General features: G+C 42.9%; 2 protein-coding genes across 7 annotated transcripts; one reads left to right on the forward strand and one right to left on the reverse strand.

Moving 5' to 3' along the window:
- Positions 1 to 50: 50 nt before the first annotated feature.
- On the reverse strand, positions 51 to 9,751 carry LOC139368069 (chromobox homolog 1b (HP1 beta homolog Drosophila)). 4 transcript variants are annotated; one of them, XM_071106608.1, is made up of 6 exons: positions 9,299 to 9,751; positions 7,457 to 7,541; positions 5,860 to 6,295; positions 5,581 to 5,743; positions 5,397 to 5,491; positions 51 to 777 (listed from the first exon to the last, which is right to left on the reverse strand). In XM_071106608.1, the coding sequence occupies exons 2-6, from the start codon at positions 7,509 to 7,511 to the stop codon at positions 639 to 641; spliced, it is 888 nt and encodes a 295-aa protein (XP_070962709.1). In that variant the 5' UTR covers positions 7,512 to 7,541; positions 9,299 to 9,751; the 3' UTR covers positions 51 to 638. The 4 variants fall into 4 exon arrangements, with proteins under 4 accessions (XP_070962709.1, XP_070962712.1, XP_070962711.1 ...); XM_071106611.1 differs by having other exon boundaries at positions 5,860 to 6,341; positions 9,299 to 9,744; XM_071106610.1 differs by having other exon boundaries at positions 5,860 to 6,031; positions 9,299 to 9,508.
- Positions 8,493 to 26,273, forward strand: LOC139368066 (sorting nexin 11). Of its 3 annotated transcripts, none has more exons than XM_071106604.1 (8): positions 9,800 to 10,067; positions 10,148 to 10,227; positions 10,695 to 10,753; positions 11,163 to 11,249; positions 23,494 to 23,594; positions 23,724 to 23,819; positions 24,021 to 24,242; positions 24,725 to 26,273. In XM_071106604.1, the coding sequence occupies exons 3-8, from the start codon at positions 10,727 to 10,729 to the stop codon at positions 25,410 to 25,412; spliced, it is 1,221 nt and encodes a 406-aa protein (XP_070962705.1). In that variant the 5' UTR covers positions 9,800 to 10,067; positions 10,148 to 10,227; positions 10,695 to 10,726; the 3' UTR covers positions 25,413 to 26,273. The 3 variants fall into 3 exon arrangements, with proteins under 3 accessions (XP_070962707.1, XP_070962705.1, XP_070962706.1); XM_071106605.1 differs by having other exon boundaries at positions 9,824 to 10,067; positions 10,151 to 10,227; XM_071106606.1 differs by lacking the exons at positions 9,800 to 10,067; positions 10,148 to 10,227 and adding an exon at positions 8,493 to 8,888.
- The last annotated feature ends 1,251 nt before the right edge of the window (positions 26,274 to 27,524 follow it).

The following is a 27,524-nucleotide window of genomic DNA, read 5'->3' on the forward strand; positions in this document are numbered from 1 at the left end:
CCAACTATTTACACAAACTTGTAGTTTTGTCAGAATGATACTGAGACAACTGTAACAAAAAGTTGTTTATTCTCCAAAAACAGACAAGCAAGTTCTGTTTATGAAAATGTTAGAATGATAATATGGACGAATGAGCAAAGTAAAAAGATAGGGTTTTCAACAAGTCACCTTAATACACGAATAAAACCGTCACAAAATGAGCACAGATTAACATCGTTTTGCACTAAACGCTACAAAACATTTACGTTAAAAGACAAAATGGCACTGTTCTCTTGTTTACAACACTATGAATGATAACATCTCCACCAGCCTATACAGTAATGTCATAGCAAAAAGGTCTGGACCTCTTAATCAAGGGTGCAGTGTGAAAATGATCTTGTAGTATCCAAATAAACCATCACTGAAGTGAATCTTTAAAAATTAACACTGCATTATATATTTCTTCCAGGGTTGTGTTTCCTCAAGATAACCCATAGCCTGTATTGACTGATCATATCCAGATAAGAGTTTAACCTGATGGGTGATATTAAGCCAAAAGGGAGTCCAAATGCTATCTTGCTTTTTCAGACCCTCTGCCTAGAACCCATATGCCCTTGCACTACCTCTATAGTCTTCAGAACCAGCTTGACACCAAACGGCTAGTTCTTGTCGTCCTCCTTCTCCTCGGTGGGGTAAGAGTGCCACGTAAGCCGCTCCTCGTAGAAGGATATGACCACCTGTGGACACTTCACGTTTGCCTCCTTAGCGGGTACCAGGTCTGCTTCATCAGAGTTTTTCCTACAAGAACAGACCGTGTGGAAAGAACCATGAGTTGGATGAGTACTTAAGTGGAGGGTTGTGGCTAGTTCAGGGATTGTAGTGACGCCATGAAGCATACAGATGCGGTCAAATATATTGGCACCATTGTATGATTCAGTTTGTTCTAAAAATAAGTTGAAAAAAAGTTGTGTTTACACATGTATTTGTTTGATTTACAACCGCACAGGACCAAGACATTTTTAAAATTAAATTTAGATTTCACTTCAAAATGTCCTGGACTAAATTATTCCAACTAGGTTGGAGGCAATGATTCTCTTTAATTTAGCTTGCATGTGTTAAATTGCAAGTAAAAAGTTCCATTGCAAAGTGCAAGGGTAACAATATCACATCCGGCCATGATTGGGAGTCCCATAGGGCATCGCACAATTGACCCAGCGTCGTCCGGGTTTGGCCGGGGTAGGCCGTCATTGTAAATAAGAATTTCTTAACTGACTTGCTTTGTTAAATAAAGGTTAAATTTCAAAATGTAAAATATATTTGACCGCATCTGTAGGTCAGGATACAGGGAATGGGGAGATGAAAGCAATGGATTATTGTAGTTTTCATTGATGCATACGCTGCTGAAAAAAACAGCATAGACCAGCACATGCTGGTGACCAGCCTTCGTTGGGTTTTGGACACTTTGATGCTGGTGACTAGCAAATACCAGCATCAAAGTGCTTAATTATTTAAGACATCCCACTGGGCACCAGCTGGTCGAACTAATGTTGTTTCAATGTAATTTGACAATTTATTGCGATGTGGAATCTACATGGAAAATACAAGATCTAAATCAAATCAAACGTTATTTAAAGTGCTTTTAAAGTTTGATTTAATTCTATGACTTTGATTTTTGGTTGAGATGGAGACGCGAATCCAACATGTCAATTATTATTATTATTATTGAAATACAATAAACAGCCTATTAACTTGTCGACAAGTTAAATGATATATTGGATTCATGTCTCCGACTAAAAAAGTTAAAGACTGGGATTAAGCCTGCGGCTCAGACGGACCTATCCAAGCTGTAGATAAATCTCCTCTAAATGTTGATATTTCACTGTTGTCAACCAAACAATTCAATATAAATTTTTGTAATACAGTAAATAGTCATGGTCACAATGAGATTACTGTAATTATACAGTGCATTCGTAAAGTATTCAGACCCCTTGACTTGTTCTACATTTTGTTACGTTACAGCCTTGTTCTAAAATGGATTCAATAAAAAAAAAAAAAATTCTTTACAAATAAACAGAAATGCCTTTTTTACATAGATATTCAGAGCCTTTGCGATGAGACTCAAAATTGAGTATCCTTGAGATCAAATCAAAGTTTATTTGTCACGTGCGCTGAATACAACCTTACAGTGGAATGCTTACTTACAGGCTCTAACCAATAGTGCAGAAAAAAAGGTGTTAGGTGAACAATAGGTAAGTAAAGAAATAAAACAGTAAAAAGACAGGCTATATACAGTAGCGAGGCTATAGAAGTAGCGAGGATACATACAGACACCGCTTAGTCAGGCTGATTGAGGTAGTATGTACATGTAGATATGGTTAAAGTGACTATGCATATATGATGAACAGAGAGTAGCAGTAGCGTAAAAGAGGGGTTGGCGGGTGGCGGGACACAATGCAGATAGCCCGGTTAGCCAATGTGCGGGAGCACTGGTCGGTCGGCCCAATTGAGGTAGTATGTACATGAATGTATAGTTAAAGTGACTATGCATATATGATAAACAGAGTAGCAGCAGCGTAAAAAGAGGGTTTGGGGGGGGCACACAATTAAAATAGTCCGGGTAACCATTTGATTACCTGTTCAGGAGTCTTATGGCTTGGGGGTAAAAACTGTTGAGAAGCCTTTTTGTCCTAGACTTGGCACTCCGGTACCACTTGCCATGCGGTAGCAAAGAGAACAGTCTATGACTGGGGTCTTTGACAATTTTTAGGGCCTTCCTCTGACACCGCCTGTTGTAGAGGTCCTGGATGGCAGGCAGCTTAGCCCCAGTGATGTACTGGGCCGTACGCACTACCCTCCTTGCGAGCAATTGCCGTACCAGGAAGTGATGCAACCATGCTCTCAATGTTGCAGCTGTAGAACCTTTTGAGGATCTCAGGACCCATGCCAAATATTTTTAGATTCCTGAGGGGAAATACGCTTTGTCGTGCCCTCTTCACGACTGTCTTGGTGTGGTGGACCATTCTAGTTTGTTGTTGATGTGGACACCGAGGAACTTGAAGCTCTCAACCTGCTCCACTACAGCCCCGTTGATGAGAATGGGGAAGTGCTCGGTGCTCCTTTTCCTGTAGTACACAATCATCTCCTTAGTCTTGGCTATGTTGAAGGATAGGCTGTTATTCTGGCACCACACAACCAGGTCTCTGACCTCCCTATAGACTGTCTCGTCGTTGTCTGTGATCAGGCCTACCACTGTTGTGGTAGGCCTACCAGATGTTTCTACAACTTGATTGGAGTCCACCTGTGGTAAATTCAACTGATTGGGCATGATTTGGAAAGGCACACACCTGTCTATTTATAAGGTCACACAGTTGACAGTGCATGTCAGAGCAAAAACCAAGCCATGATGTTGAAGGAATTGTCCGTAGAGCGCTAAGACAGGATTGTGTCAAGGCACAGATCTGGGGGACCAAAACCTTTCTGCAGCATTGAAGGTCCCCAAGAACACAGTGGCCTCCATCATTCTCAAATAGAAGAAGTTTGGGACCACCAAGACTCTTCCTAGATCTGGCCGCCCGACCAAACTGAGAAATCTGGGGAGAAGGGCCTTGGTCAGGGAGGTGACCAAGAACCTGATGGTCACTCTGACAGAGCTCTAGAGTTCCTCTGTGGAGTTGGGAGAATGTCCCAGAAGGACAACCATGTCTGCAGCACTCCACCAATCAGGCATTTATGGTAGAGTGGCCAGACAGAAGCCACTCCTCAGTAAAAGGAACATGACAGCCCACTTGGAGTTTGCCCAAAGTCACCTAACGGTCTCTCAGACCATGAGAAACAAGATTATCTGGTCTGATGAAACCAAGATTGAACTCTTTGGCCTGAATGCAAAGCGTCACGTCTGAAGGAACCCTGGCACCATCCCTACGGTGAAGCATGGTGGTGGCAGCATCATGCTGTAGGATGTTTTTCAGCGGCAGGGACTGGGAGACTAGTCAGGATCGAGGGAAAGAGGAACAGAGTAAAGTACAGAGAGATCCTTGATGAAAACCTGCTCCAGAGCACTCAGGACCTCAGACTGGGGCGAAGGTTCACCTTCTAACAGGACAACGACCATAAGCACACAGCCAAGACAAGGCAGGAGTGGCTTCGGGAAAAGTCTCTGAATGTCCTTGAGTGGCCCAGCCAGAGCCTGGACTTGAACCCAATCAAACATCTCTGGAGAGACCTGAAAATAGCCGTGTAGCAACGCTCCCCATCCAACCTGCAGAGAATGGGAGAAACTACCCAAATACAGGTGTGCCAAGCTTGTAGTGTCATACCCAAGAAGACTCAAGGGTGTAATCGCTGCCAAAGGTGCTTCAACAAAGTATTGAGTAAAGGGTCTGAATACTTATGTAAATGTGATATTTCCATGTTTTAAATGTCTAAGTCTATTTTTGCTTCGTCATTATGGGATATGGTGTGTAGATTGATGAGGGAATTAAAAACAAATCTATTTTACTAAAAGCTGTAATGTAACAAAATAAGGAAAAAGTCAAGGGTCTTAATACTTTCCTAATGCACTGTACATTTCTTCCTATGTAATCATATAAAGCATGAATGTTGAAGATAGCATGCATAGGTAATAGCAGGTCTGTGGAGATCTTCACAATTACTGTAATAATCAGTGGAGAATCTTGAAAAGCATTGATCACTTACATTTTTTACTTTTAATGTAATCACAACTGTTATCCAGGTCATTTGGTTCTGCTGTTAGATGAAGTCTGCACAGTGATATCACATTAATCTGTTCTATAAATAAACAAGATATCTGAAATTGTATTCCAATTTGAACTTTGCTGAGCTTTTAAATTCTAAAAAGGTCATTGCTATACGGGATCCTTGGAAAGTCACCCCATTGAAGTTGAAATTTAAAATGGTTACGGTAAACGTTAAGGGTTTTTGGTTTAGTCAGAAATTACTAAAATCACCAGGAATTTGGCTAAATATGTGTTTCATTTAAGAAATCTGTTCCCAAGTATTCCCACAAGAAAATAAAAAAGAGATGATTGTGTCTCAATGTAATCAAGGTATGAATGATTGGATTTGAAAATAACAATCTCTTTATGTGCTCAGTTGTGGTCAATTTGCAGTTTACAAATGATTAGGTTCGGCCCTCCTACAAAATCGACTAACGGCTTAATCTAGTTGCCTATTCCTGAGCTAGTCCATGCTGGTCAGACCAGTTTGACCAGCATCAGACCAGCATGGACTAGCTTGAAATGTATGCTGATCTACGCTGTTTGGGAATTGACAGGTAGACAGTTTCCAGACAGTAACAGGAGTTAACATGCTACTGCTCCATGATTAGGTCTAGTAAGCAGTATAAATAAAGGTTCAAATAAATTCAAATGAATAGGGCGATTAAAGGCTAAACAAACCATTTCATGAGGAACATGAGTTCTCCAGTGGAGTCAGTGGCACCAATAATCCTTTCTGGATCCAAACCTCGAGCGAAGCCCCTTAGTTTCTCTGGCTAAAACACAGTGAATCGCAGTCAATCAATGTGACAGAGCAAAGACAAATGATTGCATCTGTGTACATGCGTCGGTCTTTAGGACTTACGTCATCTTTTCTCTTCTTGGGTCGACTTTCCTCTCCTTCCACACTAGTCTCTGCAGACTTCCTCTTACCCACAGACTCATGGGCCGATTTCTGTTTCTGCAGAAACTGTGCAATCAGGTCGGGGCAATCCAAATTATCCTCTGGTTCCCATGTGTTGTCGTCACTGAATAAACATACAGGCAGGTGTTAATCAAGCCCGAAAACGGCATTGGAGGGAAAGTGGTGTTTTGATTGGTCAATACAAGCAATCCACACACTAGGGATATTGTGGAAACTCACTCCGAAAAGCCTTTCCACTTGAGAAGGTACTCCACTCTTCCTTTCACTACTCTTCGATTCAAGACCTTTTCCACCACATATTCTTCTTCCTCCTCCTCTTCCTCCACGGGCACCACATCCTCTGCCTTCTTCTCAGCCGGCGTTGTCATCGTCACCTGAGACTGGGTGGGGGCTGTGGGTGCAGGGGGAATGATGTCTGCAGCTGCAGGGGGATTGATGTCTGCAGGTGCAGAGGGATTGATGTCTGCAGGTGCAGGGGGATTGATGTCTGCAGGTGCAGGGGGATTGATGTCTGCAGGTGCAGGGGGATTGATGTCTGCGGGTGCAGGGGGATTGATGTCTGCGGGTGCAGGGGGATTGATGTCTGCGGGTGCAGGGGGATTGATGTCTGCAGGTGCAGGGGAAATGTTGTCTGCAGATGCAGGGGTAATGTGGGCTGTGGGTGCAGGAGCAGCAAATCACGGCTCCAGAAAACGGCCACTCTGTTGAGGTGACACTTATACTGAACTTTTCACTAAAGGGGTAATCCGCAGTTGAAACAATAACAAAGCGAATTCCCCGCCTCTGTTTTGGTAAAAAAAAAGCTAAGGGATGGGCCTGGAGAAATGTAACCACTCTCAAATGCATATACTACAAGGACTGACCAACCAAGATATGAAAAGTATAGTTAAGCATGTTGATGTGTTTAATAACATTTACAATGTTTACAAACATTGGGGTAAAACAAGCTTATATTTTAGGTTCTGAGGTGGTAATACAGTTTAAGTTAATGAGGCATTTATAAGTTATTTTCTTTAAGAATCAACAGGTATACAGTAGGATCATGACCTAAATTATTGACACCCTTGATAAAGATGTGCAAAAAAGACTAAAATAAATAATACAAATACTGAGCTATATTGTATGCTCAATTATTTTATACTAATACACTTGCTCAGAGGAGATTTTGGTTGACCAGTAATAAAACAAATCTAAAAAGATACATCAAAGCTATTACCACCCGTTTTCAATACTCTGGCATCCTCCCATTGCGAGTATAACAGTACTGAGCCTTTTGAAAATAGAGCTCTTTGGCCAGGCACACTCCAGAAAATAACCCTTTTTTTTTTTTATTACTTGTTAAATCAATTTCTGAATAATTGTACTAGTATAAAATGTTCCCTTTTTTGTTGCATACAATAAAGCTCAGTATTTGTATTATTTATTTGATAGTATTTTTTGCTCATGTTTACCAAGGGTGCCAATAACTTCAGTCATGACTGTATAGCATTCCTTTATAAGTCCAAAAATGTATGTAGCAACTGCAGATTGCCCCTTTAAAGCCTAAAGATGCTAAGCTCTATGGCGTCTTGTGAGAGGTAGCATCACCTTTTGAAATTATATACTGTAATTCAGTGAAACACAGAGGTAGATGGGAAACTCACAACATCACAGAGTGCCACACATAAATGATAAACGCCTATGTTTACCCACTGCTGCAGAAGAAGATTTGTTAGTAGAAATAGCAGCTTGACTTTTGCAAAAACATCTACTCCCTTTACCCCTTACACAGACAAAACATAGAAATGGCTTGTATATTTGAAAAATGTTATAAGACCTTCAGTGAGAGTGGGAGCATCATTAGAAGGTTCTGTAGACTCGCTCATACTCATCAGGTAGACCGTGGGACCAGCAGTTGGTTCCTGGTCAACGTCAAGAGTAGGGGCGATGGGGGTCAGGAATCAACAAGGTAGACAGGATTTAAAAAAAATAGCATTGGAGAGAAAGCGATTCATGAATGTCTACACCATTTTTTACAGGGCTCTAACATGGGCCCTTGATGTAGTTGGGCAAAAAATTGTGAGAACTTTGTGGAGTGAATGGTATTTACAGGATTACTATGCCTAAATGTCACAGTAAGTTGTTTATTTTTGTAGATACTGAAAATGGATGTGCATCAAGAGTACCCGTATGCAAATTTCTAATAGCAAATGAGTACAGTGCTGGAGAGAAGCACAAGAATATGGACAGGGGTGGCCTCGGGCAGCTACAATTTTTTGGGGGGGCTCAATTGACCACAGATGTTGCGGTAGCTCGCAAAATTACTGGGGCCATCATGCAGGAGACGGAGTATAAACACTTCCTTCAATCTGTGCAACAACTGGAGGGCAAGTAACCACTTACAATACGAGTAGACAACCGGTGATGGCGCTATTATTCCCTTTACGTTGTTTGTCATTTTACTACACGAGGAAAAACTACGCTCACTAGGGGGTCCTTAACTAGAAGGCATGCAGCTTTTGGAGTATTTTAACTAACCCTAACTTAATTATCCTAACCTGCTACGTTAATTATTCTAACTTGCTGCATACGTTCACCTAACCTATGACGAAAAGTCAAATCTGGCAAAAGCTGTATTCAATTTAGTCAAAACCCTTCTAGGGGCTTATTTAGCGACTTAGTCGCTATATTTTGGTGAGTTTTCAGATACCTTCGGCGAATTATATTGGTAAAAGAGTCGAGCGACAAAATTCAGCTACCTTTCAGATAGCCTTGGGGGAGTTTTGATAGCTTTAGCGAATTTTCCCAAACAATTATGCCGCAAACGAGAGTGGGAGAAGTTGTCTGTGGAACAGAAATCACAGTAACGGCGCACACACAGGCAGAGAATCACAAGCGGAGGAGGTGTGCGGCGGGAAAGGGGACAAAAACGCTACACGGGGAAAAAAATCAGCTGTGCCGCAGCAAGGCAAATTGGTGCTGTGACGTTGTCGTGGAAACGGTCCTCTAGCGACAAGGAAAGGAGCCAATACAGATTCTTACTGAAAAATAGTTGATTTATTTTTTATTTAACTAGACAAGTTAAAGAGAACAAGAACAAATTCATATTTACAATGACGGCCTATGAACAGTGGCAGAACGACAGATTTGAACCTTGTCAGCTCGGGGATTCGATCTGCAACCTTTCGGTTACTGGACCAACGCTCTAACCACTAGGCTACCTACCGCCCCAACTGAATAATTGTTGGCAACACTGGCTACAATACGAGGTGAACCAAACATCGTTTAGAAACTCTGTGGTGATACGGCATCATGCTTGACCGGAGTACAAATAATCAGTTAGCCAAAACATGGTTTAATATCGTTTGAAAACGGTCTAGCTCGTGTTCCCTGTTATTTACAGAGCCACGGTTCATCCCCGATTCAGACGAGCTCTCGAGTACTAGTTACACACGCCACTTTCCTCCATATTGGTTTCAATAGAAAACAAAAGCATCGCTAGAATGCACATTCTGAATGTGTTAGCTAGCTAGTTAATCCACAAAGCGCAATGTATATAGAAATGCATTCTTATCGTTCTGTAGTTGGCAAGATACTCGCTGTAGCTAGCTATAATTACATTATTTCCCAACACAAACGTGCAGGTAGCGAAGACTAGCAAGGATAGAATGCAACTCACCTCAAAACGAGTATTTCAAGAGGAAAAACAGTGTCTGTTTTCAAATGTTTATATTATTAGCAAAATAATATGGGTTATAATTTCTTATAAATGTGTTTAGTTTATTATCAATCAAATATGAGCTTGTGTAAGCTAAATATCGTGTCCGCCCCCTTCGTCTCCGATCTCAAAAATTCTTTGTACACGTGCATCGATTCTACATTGTGTGGATTTCCCAACGTAACCAAAGTTATCTCATGTAGGTGTCTCAGATGATTTAGAGATTAGCTAGTCGGCCGATCTGCTCAGTGAGTGTACCAACGCGGTATATGTCCGCTCCCGTTAGAAAATGTTCGATTTTAACACAACATTTTCTACTAAATGTGTATGATTTCCTCCTGTCCATAATATTTTAGATAATAAAGTCAAAAATGTCGGTGCTGTAACATTTATCATGAAGGGAAAATGGCGACTGTTTATTTATTTATTTAAAGGGTTTGAGTTTGCCCGGAAACGGAAATTGCGTCTCAATTGATGCCAAGGCATGATTTTAGTGAATTACAATTTCGTCGAAACTTCGACACTTGTAGAATTAGTGTTTCAAAATATCGGTCGAAGCGCTCAACTCCGAATAGCTACTGTTAGCTAGCTAATTATTTGTGGCTCTTTCAAAACACATTTTTAAGAACTGACTTCATATGAACGTTACCAGCTAGCCTAGCCCAAGTTGTCATTCCAAAACATGATTCATCAGTTTGTTAGTCTAGCTAGGAAGTGTGGGTAAACAAACGTTAGTGTCAGTGACTTTTGAATTGTATCAACATTTATTTTTACAATGTGCCTACAGTCAAATACTTTTTTTTTACACAGAAGTGGTTGGTGGTGGAGTTAAACCTACTGCGTCTCTGTGCTATCAAGACGAGGAGGGGGGGTTATCTTGAGGGCAAATGGCAAGTGAAGGAATTCCTCCCCAATCTTCTGTTCCCATGGCTAACAGCAAAGAGAAGCAAAAGACTAACTGCATTTGAGATATCGATGCGTACCTTTTTCACAAAGATTATTGCGGCCCTGAACCGTTGTCCTCATGTGACTGAGTGCTTTAGTGAGACTTGAGAGGTGCCACTTGTGGAAGAGAAGCATTGGCAGTTTCCACCTTTGCTGACTCGTTGATATTGATTCTTGCATTTTGTGGTTTCTGCTTTGTTTGGCAGATGTATCATGTGCAGCGTAGCCTACGGAACGATTATTAAGAATCACGAAAATATGTAAATTAGAGCCCGACCGAAATTAGATTTTTGCTTCTGATTCCAATACCTATTTTACGGAGGCAGCAGTCACCGTTATATCTGCCGATATATTTTTTTTTTTAGAGGTGGAACTAAAAACATACTTTTTTTAAATTTATTTTTTTACACAGATTGTTCTTCAAGGGATTAACAGATACTCTGAATGATGATTAAGAATCACGAAGAAGATGTAAGTTACCCTCATTTTCTCCCCATTTACTCTGACACTTTTCTCCACTGTATGCTCTGGTAAACAAAACTTTTGGGTGAAAAAAAGTATACACAGTTGTGTCGCGCAATCATGGGAGAATCTCAATTGCATACTCCTCACGTCCTGTCCTCGCCTCCTTATCTAAATCCATTGATGAGAAATCTAAATGTCCCGCCCCTCTGACCTAATCCTCCAATGGGTTTTGAGAAGGAGGCGAGGAGAGGACCCGAGGATGCTCAATTGAGATTGTCCCCATGACATGGAACCATCAACACCATGTTGTATCACTTCCTCCTAGCTTTGCAAGCTGTTGATTCACCAATTTAGCAACACAAACTGCCTGCAGCTGCCTCTGTTAGTGAAAGCAGTCTTTTGTTTGTCTCTGCAGGAGTTTGTTGCTGTGCGGGTCCAAGATCCTCGGGTTCAGAATGACGGGTCTTGGAATTCGTACGTAGATTTCAAGATATTCTTACATGTGAGTGTCCATTCACTGTCTAAACTTGACAAAGAAGCAGTTGTCTCAATGAGTGCGTAAGTCCTTATTAGAGCTGTAGATCCGAAGTAACCAGGAAGGGCTAGTTTGAAATTTCTTTACAATTGTGCTTTACTCATTTATCATAGATGAGTCAGGACCAGGAAAAACAAATTACTACTCCTATCACCAAATTAACCTACATGTCACTAAAGTGGATGGCCTGTGGGTTAGAATGCTGGAGTTGAATGAAGGATAAATCTTGTACTCTATTCCTAATCATTTTCCTTTTAACAGAACCAGAGACAAAACCTCTGACCTTCAAACGTTTATAAACCAGAAGTGTCATAAGAAAATGCACTAAAATATGAATGTTAGAGAAAGTTCTATATATACTTTCCAGCCAGCACATGACTCCCACATAATAACTGGTCATTTTCCATAGCTGTCCATTATCCTCTTCACGCACTGCACAAATGTGATTTGCTACTGGCTGCTTATCATTTCGGCACTAGAGGCCCAGCTCAAGGCCAAATTATTTTCAATTCACATGACGTTTCCCACTACATCGAAGTTATATTTCTAAATACAAAAAAACACTGTATGATCAACTAGACAAATTACACTATGAACATACTTGATTAACTGAATATGCTTTACAGAACATTGAGTGGCTGCTGCCAACACACTGACTCAACTCCAGCCACTTTAATAATGGGAATTGATGTAAAATATATCACTAGCCACTTTAAACAATGCTACTTAATATAATGTTTACATACCCTACATTATTTGTCTCATATGTATACACTGTACTCTATATCATCTACTGCATCTTTATGTAATACATGTATCACTAGCCACTTTAAACTATGCCACTTTGTTTACATACTCATCTCATATATATATATACTGTACTCGATACCATCTACTGCATCTTGCCTATGCCGCTCTGTACCATCACTCATTCATATATCTTTATGTACATATTCTTTATCCCTTTACACTTATGTGTATAAGGTAGTAGTTTTGGAATTGTTAGCTAGATTACTCGTTGGTTATTACAGCATTGTCGGAACTAGAAGCACAAGCATTTCGCTACACTCGCATTAACATCTGCTAACCATGTGTATGTGACAAATAAAATTTGATTGATTTGATTTAGAAGTCCTCAGAGGTAAACATGTTTGTTATGAATTGTACAACGATCATGTGCCTTTTGTTAATCTCTGCAGTTCACTTTGCTCTCGCCATGATGTTTGACTCATGGTGATGAATAGCTAAACCAGCATCAAGCTATTTTGATGTAGACTTATTCTCGAACCCATAACAACATTTTGTTCTGGCTAGCTGGAGAAACTGGATGCTTAAAAGTAGACTCGGCGACATGTCGATGCAGAAAGTAAACCGCAGTGGGTCAATTTCCGCAAATACTAAGAGCGTTGAAGTGCGAGTCTCAACTTCTCCGCTGTTTTGGTGCACTGGCTACCACGCTGTAACAGCATGAAGCGAACCTGTGCACATGCGCAGATACTGTGTGACTGTGAGAGCGAAGTCTTACATCTCGCTCATCTCAATATCTGCGCTGCTGCTCGTGGCAAGGTTATTTTGCTGAGTCTACCTTTTAACATTGGACGGCTTTATTCAAATTGCTTGACAATCTAGTGTTGACCTTGTTCTCTGTAAACACAATGGAATCCTGCAGTTCAAGTTCTTAATCTGTACTGTCCTTGTCCCTTCCTGACATTAGACTATGTGCTTGATTCAGTCATCAGAAGGACATAATGCAGATTGTTTTTTAAATGTGTCGAATACAACAGGTGAAATGTTTACTTACAAGCTCTCTTAGAAGGAATTGCCAGACTTCAGCCACCCAAGCCATGAACTGTTCTCTCTACGACCGCCTGGCAAGCTCTATCCACGTACTCCCATACACGCAGTCTCTACTTTTTACTTCTATTATTATGTAATCTGATGCCTAGACACTTTACCCCTGCCTGCCTACTTACTTCAATTACCACATATTACTGCACGTTGATATGCTATTGGTACGCCTTGTACAGTGGGGCAAAAAAGTATTTAGTCAGCCACCAATTGTGCAAGTTCTCCCACTTAAAAAGATGAGAGGCCTGTAATTTTCATCATAGGTACACTTCAACTATGACAGACAAAATGGGAAAAAAAATCCAGAAAATCACATTGTAGAATTTTTAATGAATTTATTTGCAAATTATGGTGGAAAATAAGTATTTGGTCACCTACAAACAAGCAAGATTTCTGGCTCTCACAGACCTGTAACTTCTTTAAGAGGCTTCTCTGTCCTCCACTCGTTACCGGTATTAATGGCACCTGTTTGAACTTGTTATCAGTATAAAATACACCTGTCCACAACCTCAAACAGTCACACTCCAAACTCCACTATGGCCAAGACCAAAGAGCTGTCAAAGGACACCAGAAACACAATTGTAGACCTGCACCAGGCTGGGAAGACTGAATCTGCAATAGGTAAGCAGCTTGGTTTGAAGAAATCAACTGTGGGAGCAATTATTAGGAAATGGAAGACATACAAGACCACTGATAATCTTCCTCGATCTGGGGCTCCATGCAAGATCTCACCCCGTGGGGTCAAAATGATCACAAGAATGGTGAGCAAAAATCCCCGAACCACACGGGGTGACCTAGTGAATGACCTGCAGAGAGCTGGGACCAAAGTAACAAAGCCTACCATCAGTAACACACTACGCTGCCAGGGACTCAAATCCTGCAGTGCCAGACGTGTCCCCCTGCTTAAGCCAGTACATGTCCAGGCCCGTCTGAAGTTTGCTAGAGAGAATTTGGATGATATATGTCATATGGTCCGATGAAAACAAAATATAACTTTTTGGTAAAAACTCAACTCGTCGTGTTTGGAGGACAAAGAATGCTGAATTGCATCCAAAGAACACCATACCTACTGTGAAGCATGGGGTGGAAACATCATGCTTTGGGGCTGTTTTTCTGCAAAGGGACCAGGACGACTGATCCGTGTAAAGGAAAGAATGAATGGGGCCATGTATCGTGAGGTTTTGAGTGAAAACCTCCTTCCATCAGCAAGGGTATTGAAGATGAAACGTGGCTGGGTCTTTCAGCATGACAATGATCCCAAACACACCGCCCGGGCAACGAAGGAGTGGCTTCGTAAGAAGCATTTCAAGGGCCTAGCCAGTCTCCAAATCTCAACCCCATAGAAAATCTTTGGAGGGAGTTGAAAGTCCATGTTGCCCAGCAACAGCCCCAAAATATCACTGCTCTAGAGGAGATCTGCATGGATGAATGGGCCAAAATACCAGCAACAGTGTGTGTGAACCTTGTGAAGACTTACAGAAAACATTTGACCTCTGTCATTGCCAACAAAGGGTATACAACAAAGTATTGAGATAACAAAAGTTTATTGACCAAATACTTATTTTCCACCATAATTTGCAAATAAATTCATAAAAAAATCCTACAATGTGATTTTCTGGATTTTTCCCCCCCTCATTTTGTCTGTCATAGTTGAAGTGTACCTATGATGAAAATTACAGGCCTCTCTCATCTTTTTACGTGGGAGAACTTGCACAATTGGTGGCTGACTTAATACTTTTTTGCCCCACTGTATATAGCTGACATTCTTGTGTGTTTTTCTTTTCCTTAACTTTGCATCGTTGTGGAAGTTCTTGTAAAAGAAAATAAAACACACAAGAACATCAGCTATATACAAGGAGTACCAATAGCATATTTAAACCTATTCAGCCTGAGGGAGAAGAGGTGCTGTTGTGCCCGCATCGTGAGTGTGGACCATGTTAAGTCCTCAGTGATGTGGACACCCGAGCAACTTAAGTTATTGATCCACTGCACAACAGCAGTGGATGTCATCCGTCTTACAGGCTCCTGACCAATTCTCCTATTTAGTGTTTCTTTTTTTTTATGCTGATTTTAACTTTTGGTTTTTACATAATGTTTCCGCCATCTTTTCCTACGACCGAAACAGATTCTGGACATCAAAACAGCCGTTATTAACCTCAATTTGGATGAACATTTCTACTTGAGTTGGCAGCTCTAGATCTGTTTACTCCGGACCAGGCCCTAATCCCTGGACTCAAAAGAGGAAGCGGTGGCAAAAAGAGGCAGGTGTGTTTGATGACTCAGCAAAGGTCGTAGCGGGACTACTTGTCTGCATCTGTGTACCATCCTTGAAAAGCGGTAACTCTAGCCTTTAGCATAGTGCGGATGTCACCGTTAATCCAAGGCTTTTCGTTCGGGTAAGAACGCACTAGGGGTGACAACGATTAAATGACAGGGATTTTTTCAAAAAGTTAATCATCCCTTACTGAAAACTTTTTAAAATAATTTTATTTTGCAAAATTACACAGAACACAAATATAAACACAACAATTTCTACAATTTTAACGAGTTTCAGTTCATCTAAGGAAAAGAGTCAATTTAAATAAATCTGTACCACAACCTCACCGCCACCATGGGGCACTCTGTTTACAAGCAAACCGCTCACCCACACAACGCCATACACGTTGTCTGCAATTTGCCCGGTACAGTTGAAACCGGGATTCATCCAAAAAGAGCACACTTCTCCAGCGTGCCAGTGTCCATTGAAGGTTAGCATTTGCACACTGAAGTTGGTCACGACACCAACCTGCAGTCAGGTCACAGGCAATCCCGCAGGTGAAGAAGCCAGATATGGTGGTCCTGGGTTGCCGTGGTTACATGTGGTCTGCGGTTGTGAGCCCGTTTGGACGTAATGCCAAATTCTCTAAAATGATGTTGAAGGCTACTTATGGTAGAGAAATCAACATTAAATACTCTGGCAACAGCTCCGGTCAGCATGCTAATTGCATGCTCCCTCAACTTGACATCTGTGGCATTGTGTTGTGTGACACAACTTCCCATTTTAGAGTGGCCTTTTATGGTCCCCAGCACAAGGTCCACCTGTGTAATGATCATGCTGTTTAATCAGCTTCTTGATATGCTACACCTGTCAGTTGGATGGATTATCTTGTCAATGGAGAAATGCTCACAAACATGGATGTAAAGAAATTTGTACACACAATTTGAGAAAAATAAGGTTTTTGTGTGTATGGAAAATTTCGTGAATCTTTTATTTTAACTCATGAAACATGGGACCAACACTTTACATGTCGTGTTTATATTTTTGTTCAGTGTAAAATCATGGTGCAGTTACCACTAACTAACACAGGCTCTGCTCATCAACATCATAAAGGGAAAATTAAACAAACATCTAATGCAACAATGCTTTTTGTGTTTAGTAGGAGGAGATATGCGTCTTTCAAATGATTTGCCTTGGATATAAAGCGCTCCGCACGTCATGGTCATTAACAAATAGAAAAATGGTAGAGCGAGAGACACAGGGAAGCAACAGCAGTGAAGTCGTGTATGGCAATAGGTGGCAGGGTAGCCTTGTGGTTAGAGCGTTGGACTAGTAACTGGAAGGAAGTTCAAACCCCCGAGCTGACAAGGTACAAATCTGTCGTTCTGCCCCTGAACAGGCAGTTAACCCACTGTTCCTAAGCCGTCATTGAAAATAAGAATTTGTTCTTAACTGACTTGCCTAGTTAAATAAAGGTAAAATAAATAAAACGTTGAAGTTAAATGAGAAGGTGATGATATGCAAACTTTGCGAGGTGGACTTGCGCTACAGTGGCAGTACAGGTGCAGTGCTGAACGGGTTGACCCAACCCATTGCTGGCAGGATGAAGTGAGAAAATCACAGCACAAGGCCTCCCGGGTGGCGCAGTGGTTAAGGGCGCTGTACTACAGCGCCAGCTGTGCCATCGGAGTCCCTGGGTTCGCGCCCAGGCTCTGTCGTAACCGGCCGCGACCGGGAGGTCCATGGGGCGACGCACAATTGGCCTAGCGTCGCCCGGGTTAGGGAGGGCTTGGTCGGTAGGGGTGTCCTTGTCTCATCGCGCACCAGCGACTCCTGTGGCGGGCTGGGCGCAGTGTGCGCTAACCAAGGTGGCCAGGTGCACGGTGTTTCCTCCGGCGCATTGGTGCGGCTGGCTTCCGGGTTGGATGCGTGCTGTGTTAAGAAGCAGTGCGGCTTGGTTGGGTTGTGTATCGGAGGACGCATGACTTTCAACCTTCGTCTCTCCCGAGCCCGTACGGGAGTTGTAGCGATGAGACAAGATAGTAGCTACTACAACAATTGGATACCACGAAATTGGGGAGAAAAAGGGGTAAAAAAAACAATATATTTATCCTTTCTTGAATGAGGTCATATTTTGCAATCTCCCAAAATAAATTAATTTATAAAATAACTAATGTCCGGGCCATTAGAAATTCTGTTTGGGCCAGTAGGTTTGAGTAAATATATCTAAATCCATGTAAGAACATGCTAATGTAAAAAATGTCTAGTCGTTATTAGCCTGGATCAAATCAAATCCAATTTTATTTGTCACATACACACGGTTAGCAGATGTTAATGCAAGTGTTGCGAAATGCTTGTGCTTCTAGTTCCGACCATGCAGTAATATCTAACAAGTAATCTAACAATTTCACAACAACTACCTTATACACACAAGTGTAAAGGAATGAATACGAATATGTACATAGAAATAAATAAATGAGTGATGGCTGAACGGCATAGGCAAGATGCAGTAGATGTTATAGAGTACAGTGTATATACATATGAGATGAGTAATGTAGGGTATGTAAACATTATATATAGTGGCATTGTTTAAAGTGGCTGGTGATACATTTATTACATCAATTTTTCCATTATTAAAGTGGCTGGAGTTGAGTCAGTATGTTGGTAGCAGCCACTCAATGTTAGTGATGGCTGTTTAACAGTCTGATGGCCTTGAGATAGAAGCTGTTTTTCAGTCTCTCGGTCCTCGCTTTGATGCACCTGTACTGACCTCATCTTCTGGATGATAGCGTGGTGAACATGCAGTGGCTCGCGTGGTTGTTGTCCTTGATTATCTTTTTGGCCTTCCTGTGACATCGGGTGGTGTAGGTGTCATGGAGGACAGGTAGTTTGCACCCGGTGATGCGTTGTGCAGACCTCACTACCCTCTGGAGAGCCTTACGGTTGTGGGCGGAGCAGCTGCCGTACCAGGCGGTCATACAGCACGACAGGATGCTCTCGATTGTGCATCTGTACAAGTTTGAGTGTTTTTGGTGACAAGCTGAATTTCTTCAGCCTCCTGAGGTTGAAGAGGCGCTGCTGTGCTTTCTTCACCACGCTGTCTGTGTGGGTGGACCATTTCAGTTTGTCCGTGATGTGTACGCAGAGAAACTTAACTTTCCACCTTCTCCACTGCTGTCCCATCAATGTATATAGGGGGCTGCTCCCTCTGCTGTTTCCTGAAGTCCACTATCATTTCCTTTGTTTTGTTGACATTGAGTGTGAGGTTAATTTCCTGACACCACACTCCGAGGGCCCTCACATCCTCCCTGTAGGCCGTCTCGTCGTTGTTGGTAATCAAGCCTACCACTGTAGTGTCGTCTGCAAACTTGATGATTGAGTTGGAGGCGTGCATGGCCACGCAGTGGGTGAACAGGGAGTACAGGGGAGGGCTGAGCACGCACCCTTGTGGGGACCCAGTGTTGAGGATCAGCTGGGTGGCGATGTTGTTACCTACCCTCACCACCTGGGGGTGGCCCGTCAGGAAGTCCAGGACCCAGTTGCACAGGGTGAGGTCGAGACCCAGGGACCCAACAGCATTCTTACATAGGTATTCCTCTTGTCCAGATGGGTTAGGGCAGTGTGGTGGCGATTGTGTCGTCAGTGGACCTATTGGGGCAGTAAGCAAATTGGAGTGGGTCTAGGGTGTCCGGTAGGGTGGCGGTGATATGGTCCTTGACTAGTCTCTCACAGCACTTCATGATGACGGAAGTGAGTGCTACAGGGCGGTAGTCCTTTAGCTCAGTTACCTTAACTTTCTTGGGAACAGGAACAATGGTGGCCCTCTTGAAGCATGTGGGAACAGCAGACTGGGATAAGGATTGATTGAATATGTCCGTAAACATACCAGCCAGCTGGTCTGTGCATGCTCTGAGGACGCGGCCGGGGATGCCGTCTGGGCCGGCAGCCTTGCGAGGGTTAACACGTTTAAATGTTTTACCCACGTTGGCTGCAGTGAAGGAGAGCCCGCAGGTTTTGGTAGCGGGCCTTGTCAGTGGCACTGTATTGTCCTCAAAGCGAGCAAAGAAGTTGTTTAGTCTGTCTGGGAGCAAGACATTGTGGTCCGCGACGGGGCTGGTTTTTCTTTTGTAGTCCGTGATTGACTGTAGACCCTGCCACATACCTCTCTGAGCCGTTGAATTGCGACTCCACTTTCTCTACTGATGCTTAGCTTGTTTGATTGCCTTGCGGAGGGAATAGCTACACTGTTTGTATTCGGTCATGTTTCCGGTCAACTTGCCCTGATTAAAAGCAGTGGTTTGCACTTTCAGTTTTGCTTTGGTTGGGGAATGCTTTAATAGACGCTGTGTGTACAACATCACTGATGCACTTGCTAATAGACTCACTCACCGAGTCAGTGTATTCATCAATGTTGTTGTTCGACATTATGCGGAACATATCCCAGTCCACGTGATCGAAGCAATCTTGAAGCGTGGAATCCGATTGGTCGGACCAGCGTTGAACAGACCTGAGCGCGGGTGCTTCCTGTTTTAGTTTCTGTCTGTAGGCTGGGAGCAACAAAATGGAGTCATGGTCAGCTTTTCCGAAAGGATGGCGGGGGAGCGCCTTATATGCGTAGCGGAAGTTAGAATAACAGTGATCCAGTTATTTTGCCAGCCCGGGTTGTGCAATCGATATGCTGATATAATTTCTAAACTTGTTTTCAGATTAGCCTTGTTAAAATCCCCAGCTACAATAAATGCAGCCTCAGGATATGTGGTTTCCAGTTTACATAGTTGAATGAAGTTCTTTCAGGGCCGTCGATGTGTCTGCTTGGGGGGGGGGGGGGGGGGGATGTTCACGACTGTGATTAGGATCGAAGAGAATTCTCTTGGTAGATAATGCGGTCGGCGTTTGGTAGTTCTGTATGGAATGCATGTACAGTATGGGACACGGGTCAGGTCATTATCGGCACGTAACGGCGACGATGTTGTGTGACCAAATCATGTGCTGGTGCCACCAACTTTCTCAGTTGATGGCATCAGTGACACCAGTGGAAAAGTTATTGTAAAACCCTGACTATATATCAATTTTTTTTGTGACAAAACCATCAGATTTGATCATGTGATGGAAACCCGTTTAACTCGTTTTTTTATTGTTTATTTAAAAATATATCTTGTTTATTTTTAAATTACCCCTTGTCCCCAGTTTCGTGTTATCCAATTGGTAGTTAGTCTTGTCCCATCGCTGCAGTTCCCGTACGGACTCGGGTGGGGCGAAGATCGAGAGCCGTGTGTCCTCTGAAACATGACCCAACCAAGCCGCACTGCTTCTTGACAGGATGTCCGCTTAACCCGGAAGCCAGCCGCACCAATGTGTCGGAGGACACACTGGCGACCGTGTCAGCGTGCATGCGCCCGGCCCGCCACAGGAGACGCTAGAGCGCGATGGGACAAGGACATCCCGGCATGCCAAACCCTCCCCTAACCCGGACACCGCCGCCCCATGGGTCTCCCGGTCACGGCCGGCTGCGACAGAGCCTGGACTCTAACCAGGATCTCTAGTGGCACAGTGATGCAGTGTCTTAGACCACTGCGTCACTCTGTAGGCCCTAACATGTATTTTTTTTATTCTGTACATGGAATTTTATGTGCACTATGGCGTCACGCACAGCCTTATAGCTGCAACAAGGACATTTGATGGAAACACACCTCTGGTGGGAAAATAGTGGACATTGTTTTTATGCATATTTTATGTGCATTTTTAGAATATTTGCATAAATCTGTCGCTAATTGGATGGAAACCTAGCTAATGAGAAACCCTCAGTGGTAGCCATATTTCTAGCCTTTGCCATAGCGTGGAGGTCACCGTTAATGTAAGGCTTTTGGTTTGGGTAAGAACGCACAGTGACTGGGGATGTTGTCGTCTAAGCACTACCTGATAAAAGCAGAATAAGTCCTAGGAGAGATGTTAATATTTTAGTTCAATGGGCCAATGGGCCATCAGTTCAATGGGTAATTGATTATGGCTCAAGACTAAATGGCTTCTCTGAAGCAGGCTGTGTCTCGTTCTGTGGCAAGACTGGTTGACACTTCAGATTTTCTTAAGTGCTAAATTGTGGTGATTGTGGTTGGGTAATGCTGCTACGTTGTTGTGCACTGTCAACAGCAAATGTACAACAACGACAAAATAATATACACTGAGTATACCAAACACTAGGAACACCTTCCTATTAGTGAGTTGCCCCCCACCCCGCTTTGCCTTTTAGAACAGCCTCAATTCATCAGGGCATGGACTCTACAAGGTGTCAAGCGTTCCACAGAGATGCTAGCCCGTGTTGATGCCAATGCTTCCCACAGTTGTTTGGAGTTGTTTGTATGTCATTTGGGTGGTGGAACTTTTCTTGACACACACTGGAGACTGTTGAGTGTGAAAAACCCAGCAGCGTTGCAGTTCTTCAGTCAAACCGGTGCTCCTGGAACCTACTACCATAACCCGTTCAAAGGGATTTCAATGTTTTGCCTTGTCCATTCACCATCTGAATGGCACACATACACAATCCGTGTCTCAAAGCTTACAAATCCTTCTTTAACCGGTCTCCTCCCCTTTATCTACACCGATTTTGAAGTGGATTTAACAAGTGACATCAATAAGGGATCATAGCTTTCACCTGGATTCACCTGGTCAGTCTGTCATGGAAAGAGCAGGTGTTCTTAATGTTTTGTATACTCAGTGTAAATGTCAATTTTGTTTTCCAAATAGTTATCAATACTAGGGACAAAGGTGGTTGGGCTAGAGCTGGGGCGATAAAGCTAAAATTACTGACACAGACATTACCCTCTTACCGACGCCATTATTTGGTCAACAGTAGTCTTGCTTAGCCATACCTCAAATTCACCCCTACTTTGAAGGTCAGGAGAATTTTGCATTAGCCGAAACGGCTATAATTGTCTCCTGGAATTTATATTGAATGTTACATTTAAAGAACCCTTCCCCCACATGCCCGTAGAAGGGGTGCCTCGTGCTCGTCACTGTTTTCCCGACCGGGTAGGACACATTTTGCAGAGTTGTTGCGTGTGCAAGATTGCAACATTGCAGAAAATGGAAGAAAACCTTGAGGAAAAACGTAATTCTGTTTTGCGAGAGGTGTGCTCTATAGACAAAATCAAGTTGAAGGCATTTACAACTCCTCTGCTTGAACCAATGACTGTATGGCTTGAACACTTTCTGCCCAAGCAAGGCAGTTGATTGGTTTGACGTGTTGCGAGGCTTCACTGATTGACACCGAGTCTTCTTCCCCCTTTTAGCTACTTTGTGCCATTGACTTCACCAAGCTTTCCAATTTGGGAAGCCTGGTTCTCAATGAGGCTAGGTCAACAGTAATGTGCATTAACCTACTTCCTGCAATGAAAATATCTGGCCTGTCCTGGTATCGCTGCTGGCTCTCACTCCCTCTCCCCCTTTGTGCACGAAGTGAAAGGAGAGATGCATTCTGATAAGCACACACACATGGAAGTTGAGAAGCATTTTAAAAATATAATTGAGGCAAAACACTTTTAAAAAAACTTCTCACCTTTCTGTGAGTATAAACATATTGTTACTCTCAATATTGAGGAAATACCATCACTTGGCAGAGTATGTAATGGAGATGAACATTTTTGTAGGGCATTACAATTACTGTTCGATCAATTACATGGCTATCCAGCACCAATGTCATATTTAGTTAGCAATCTAGCTCATGTGTTTTGAGTTCCCGCTTCCTCAGGTGGGTGAATTATGTCGCATATATCCTAGACCAATATGCCCCAAAAATATGCAGGCATATTGATCTGTAAAGAGCCTAAATAAATCAGCTCATTCTGAATCCTATTTTGACATGTTGCACATCAAAACATCCATCGATGTTCCCTGAACATGTTAGATAAATAGCTCAATTCTTTCATGTTTTACTTGGTACTGGAAAAAGTCCGTCTAGAGCCCTGCCGCTAATGGAAAGTAAAAAAGTTGTATTTATTGCTATCGTGCAAAATGTATCAATTTATCACAGTGTGACTTTTGTCCATATCTCCCATTGGTATTGTCTGTATCCACATGACATTATGGTGCTCCCTCTCTTTTTACTCACAGACCAACAGCAAGGCTTTCACGGCCAAGACGTCATGTGTGCGCCGTCGCTACAGTGAGTTTGTCTGGCTCAAGAAGAGGATGCAAAAGAACACTGGCTTGGTGTAAGTCATAGCAATGTCCCCCAATGTGCATGGCTTAACTCCTTTTTTTTGTAGAGAAAATAATAATTTGAAACTTTTAATGTGAAGTTGCCCTGTTCTGCGAGCTTTGGGTTATTCTCTGTCCTATAGACCTGTCCCAGACCTGCCCAGCAAGCCCTTCTTCTCCTCTAATGGTGAGGACTTCCTGGAGAAGAGGAGGAAAGGCCTGCAGTCCTTTCTGGACAAGTCAGTTCCTCTCCTAAGTTAATAATTAGCTACGACTTCACCATTTCAATTATAGTGCTTGGTTGTTCCCTCTATTGGTCATTATATTGTCACACCTGAAATGAGCACAAAGGAAACTTTAAAAAAAAACATGACTAATCAGATAAAAGGAGACCCCAACATTGAGCATGACATTGGTGTACGTTGTTTGTCTTTCTTCAGAGTGTGTAGCATGACAGTATGTCTGTCAGATAGCCAGCTCCACCTCTTCCTGCAAACCCAACTGCCGGTTGGTCACATCCGGGACTGTGTGCAGGGCCACACCCCCTACACTGTGACAGAGGCCATCCTCACCTACGGCTCATCCAATCAGGGCCGGGTTCCAGAAGAGGACTCAGCCCAGGACCCGAGTCTTACTCCAGTTCCTTATGAGTCCATGGAGTGGTAAGACTGGAGTGTCAACAGATCAAATAGCACAACTGTAGGCCAGCATTCAATCCGGTCCGCATAACTAATTTCCGATTGAGCCAACATCTGCAGCGTTCACTTTGAATGCGATCTCCGTGACCGCCTTTATGGTGCCTAGCCGAAAAGGGCCGATTGGATTGAATCCCGGCAGATGAAATGTTTGGTAACAGAATGGTGGTTTGTGCTGTTTGTGGTAACAGAATGATGGCACAAATCTTTGCATCTGCACTGTGCTTCAAGTAAAGGGCTTTTTGTGGAAATTGTTAAGTAGTCCTTGTGCAGAGTTTTATGGTTTGTTTAACTTTACAATCATTGTATTTTTTTTATTTGCATACATTTTAAAGTGAAAAATCAGTCTTTGCGTCAATTCGTTACCCAGACTTGCATTTCAGGTTTTACATGTCAGTATAAAGGTATTGTTGAGTGTTGTTACTTCATGGCCTTCTCGTTCCCCACAGCCCTGTTCCTCATCTACCTACCCTGCGATGTGAAGAGCCCCTCACCCCTGTGAAACTCACCTCCAGTGAGCCAGAGGGCCTACGGACTGAGAAGTTCCTAGCTGACCCCCATGACATAGACGCTGTAGAGTTACAGCTCGGTGAGAACCCTTCCTCAGAGGTCACCCAAGAGGACCACGATGTAGTCCATGTAGAGGCCGCCCTGGAGACACACAGCCCAGTGGAGACCATCTTTAAGTGGGACGGCCATGAAGACTCTACCCCAGAAAGGCTCGACCATGAGGAGGTGATCCACCACCAAGGGGATTGTCTACAGCAGACACTTGTGGAAGTGCACTCTGAAAAGTACACCGTCTTGGAGGAGTGTGTAACGGACGTGAAGAATGAGAGGGTCATTGAGGAGACCCATACAGACACGACTACACAGACAATCCCTCCCAAACAGAGTAGCCCAGAGCTAGACATCCATGAGGAAACCCCTCAAGATGGCCTAAGGGAGACCGTTCTAGAGGACCTTAACCCTGCGGAGGAAGCTCAAGAAACAACCTCCGAAGGGGACAGTGACAAAGACACAGTAACAGCCATTGAGCTGGACAGCCAAGGACACACGGATGAGATCAACTCCCATGTAGAGATCAGCCTAGAGGTGGAAAGTGTTGATGACTCAACCCAAGAGGTAGAAAATTGAGACGTTGCAACCCAAAAGGTAGAAATCGATGACTCAACTTGAGGTGGAAAGTGGCGATATGGCAACCCAAGGGAAGACTCCCTTGGACATTCAACAAGTAGATAATCAGCTGGACACAACAGAAGAGGTTGATAGTGACGAGGAAATTAATGGAGAGGACGGGGAAAGTCTTGGGAATGGGGAGACTACAACATCCGATGGGAGTAATAAGGAGAGCGACAACAAGGACACGAGACAAATGGCTACATGGAGTCAGCTCCTGAGAAGGGACATCACAAAACAGACCACACAGAGGCAGAACAAGTCCTCAACAACAGACATTATAAAGCCCGAAACTAACCAAGATCCCTCACATGAAGAAATAACACCTGAGGTACCCAATGCTCAGCGGACCAATGGTGTCAGTCGGAGAGGGAATTAGTCTAACTCAACCGGCTGTGTTGCCCCAATGGCATTAATGTGGCAAATAATTTGGCAGTTAATTCACATGCCTTCTGAATGCTGTGTGATCCAGAACTGTGATGCTGTTAAAACGTGATTACGTGAGTTTGGTGTGGGTGAATGTTACTCAAGACACTTGCAACTTATCATGCAATCAACTTTGACTGTGTTTTATTCATAAGTTCTGGGGTGGAAAAGTGTCATCCTGCATGCGTTCCCTTAGGCATTCTGTGTTGCTGTTGTGGGGTGCGGGTTTCTGGGTTCAGCTTGAACAAACGGGGATGAGTGTCGTTCCACCTAAAAACACAAGAATTGTGCTGAAATTATTTCTGTAGTTAGAAACAGGTTTCATTCCAGAAACATTATTTTGTGGAAATATAATTTGATCTCTGAGAAATAAATACAGTACCTAACATCCTATTTGAACCATCATTCTTCCTGACGAATGAGTAGGATGTGATCCAAATCCACCCATGGATCCCCCCACACTACACCAACCCCACCCCAATAACCAGTATACAGTATCAGTTCGCTATGTCTGACATGGAGCTGCGCCTTGCAGTATTTATTTTTCATATTATGTAAAGTCGCTGTTCCTGACTGCCACACCATGTCATCAGTTTGGCTAGTCTCCTGTGTTTGTTAAATGGATCGCAACATTTTCTTTGCAACTTTGGGAAGTAAGCCAAAAGCTTTTGCTCATGATCATCCTCCCAATTCAAGCCAGTCCTTCAGTTTGTCCATCTCTTCGGCTTAATCTGTGTCCAGGAAATGAACCGTGTGTGTGGTTTATTCCCTTCAGAAAAGGTCTGGATCAGTTAGAACAGCCCTGTTGAAAAAGCAAACCATCAGGCTACAGCAGTTCTACTGGTTTCAATGTTATGGTCTAATTGTCTTCAATGGTAAAAGTCCCAAACACACTGTACAGTGTTTTGCAATGTTGGGGATGTTTGTTCTCATATTCAGCCTTTTAACCGTGCATTAGTTTATTTAAGTGGCATAGCAGTTGTTGGAAGTTCCCCTTTTATGTTATGTAGATGATTACCAGACAGTTTTTTTCCACTTAGGTAGTTCATATAAGGATGTACAGGGGCAATATACCTACCTAAAAATAGTCAAAAATAAACTAGGAATGCACCTATTGATGACAATATTTCTGTGGAATATAATTGTACTTGGAAATAAAATGTTAGTGCCCTCCACTAATATTGGCACCCTTGGTAAATATGAGCAAAACGGGCTGTGAAAAAATGTCTGCCTTTCAAAATATTCACAAATCTAAGTAAAATGATTGAAATATTTTACTCTAAAACGTGTCAGAATTATTGGCACCCCTAGAAATTCTTATGAGTAAAATCTAACTGAAGTTTAAAGCAACTGGAGATGTTAACAATCGGCCTGGAAGAGGACACATGTCTATATTGACCCCAAACACAGTGAGGAGGATGGTTCGAGTGGCCAAAAAATCTCCAAGGATCACAGCTGGAGAATTGCAGACATTAGTTGGGTCTTAGGGTCAGAAATTCTCCAAAACCACAATCAGACGCCACCTACATAACCACAAGTTGTTTGGGATGGTTGCCATAGAAAAAAGGCATTTGCTGTCATCAAACAACAAACCCAAGCGCCTACAGTTTGTTAGAGGCGTCACAACAGATCCCGGGCTGTATC

This window comes from Oncorhynchus clarkii, chromosome 16 (genome assembly GCF_045791955.1).
Source record: "Oncorhynchus clarkii lewisi isolate Uvic-CL-2024 chromosome 16, UVic_Ocla_1.0, whole genome shotgun sequence".
In the NCBI taxonomy this organism is placed as follows: domain Eukaryota; kingdom Metazoa; phylum Chordata; class Actinopteri; order Salmoniformes; family Salmonidae; genus Oncorhynchus; species Oncorhynchus clarkii.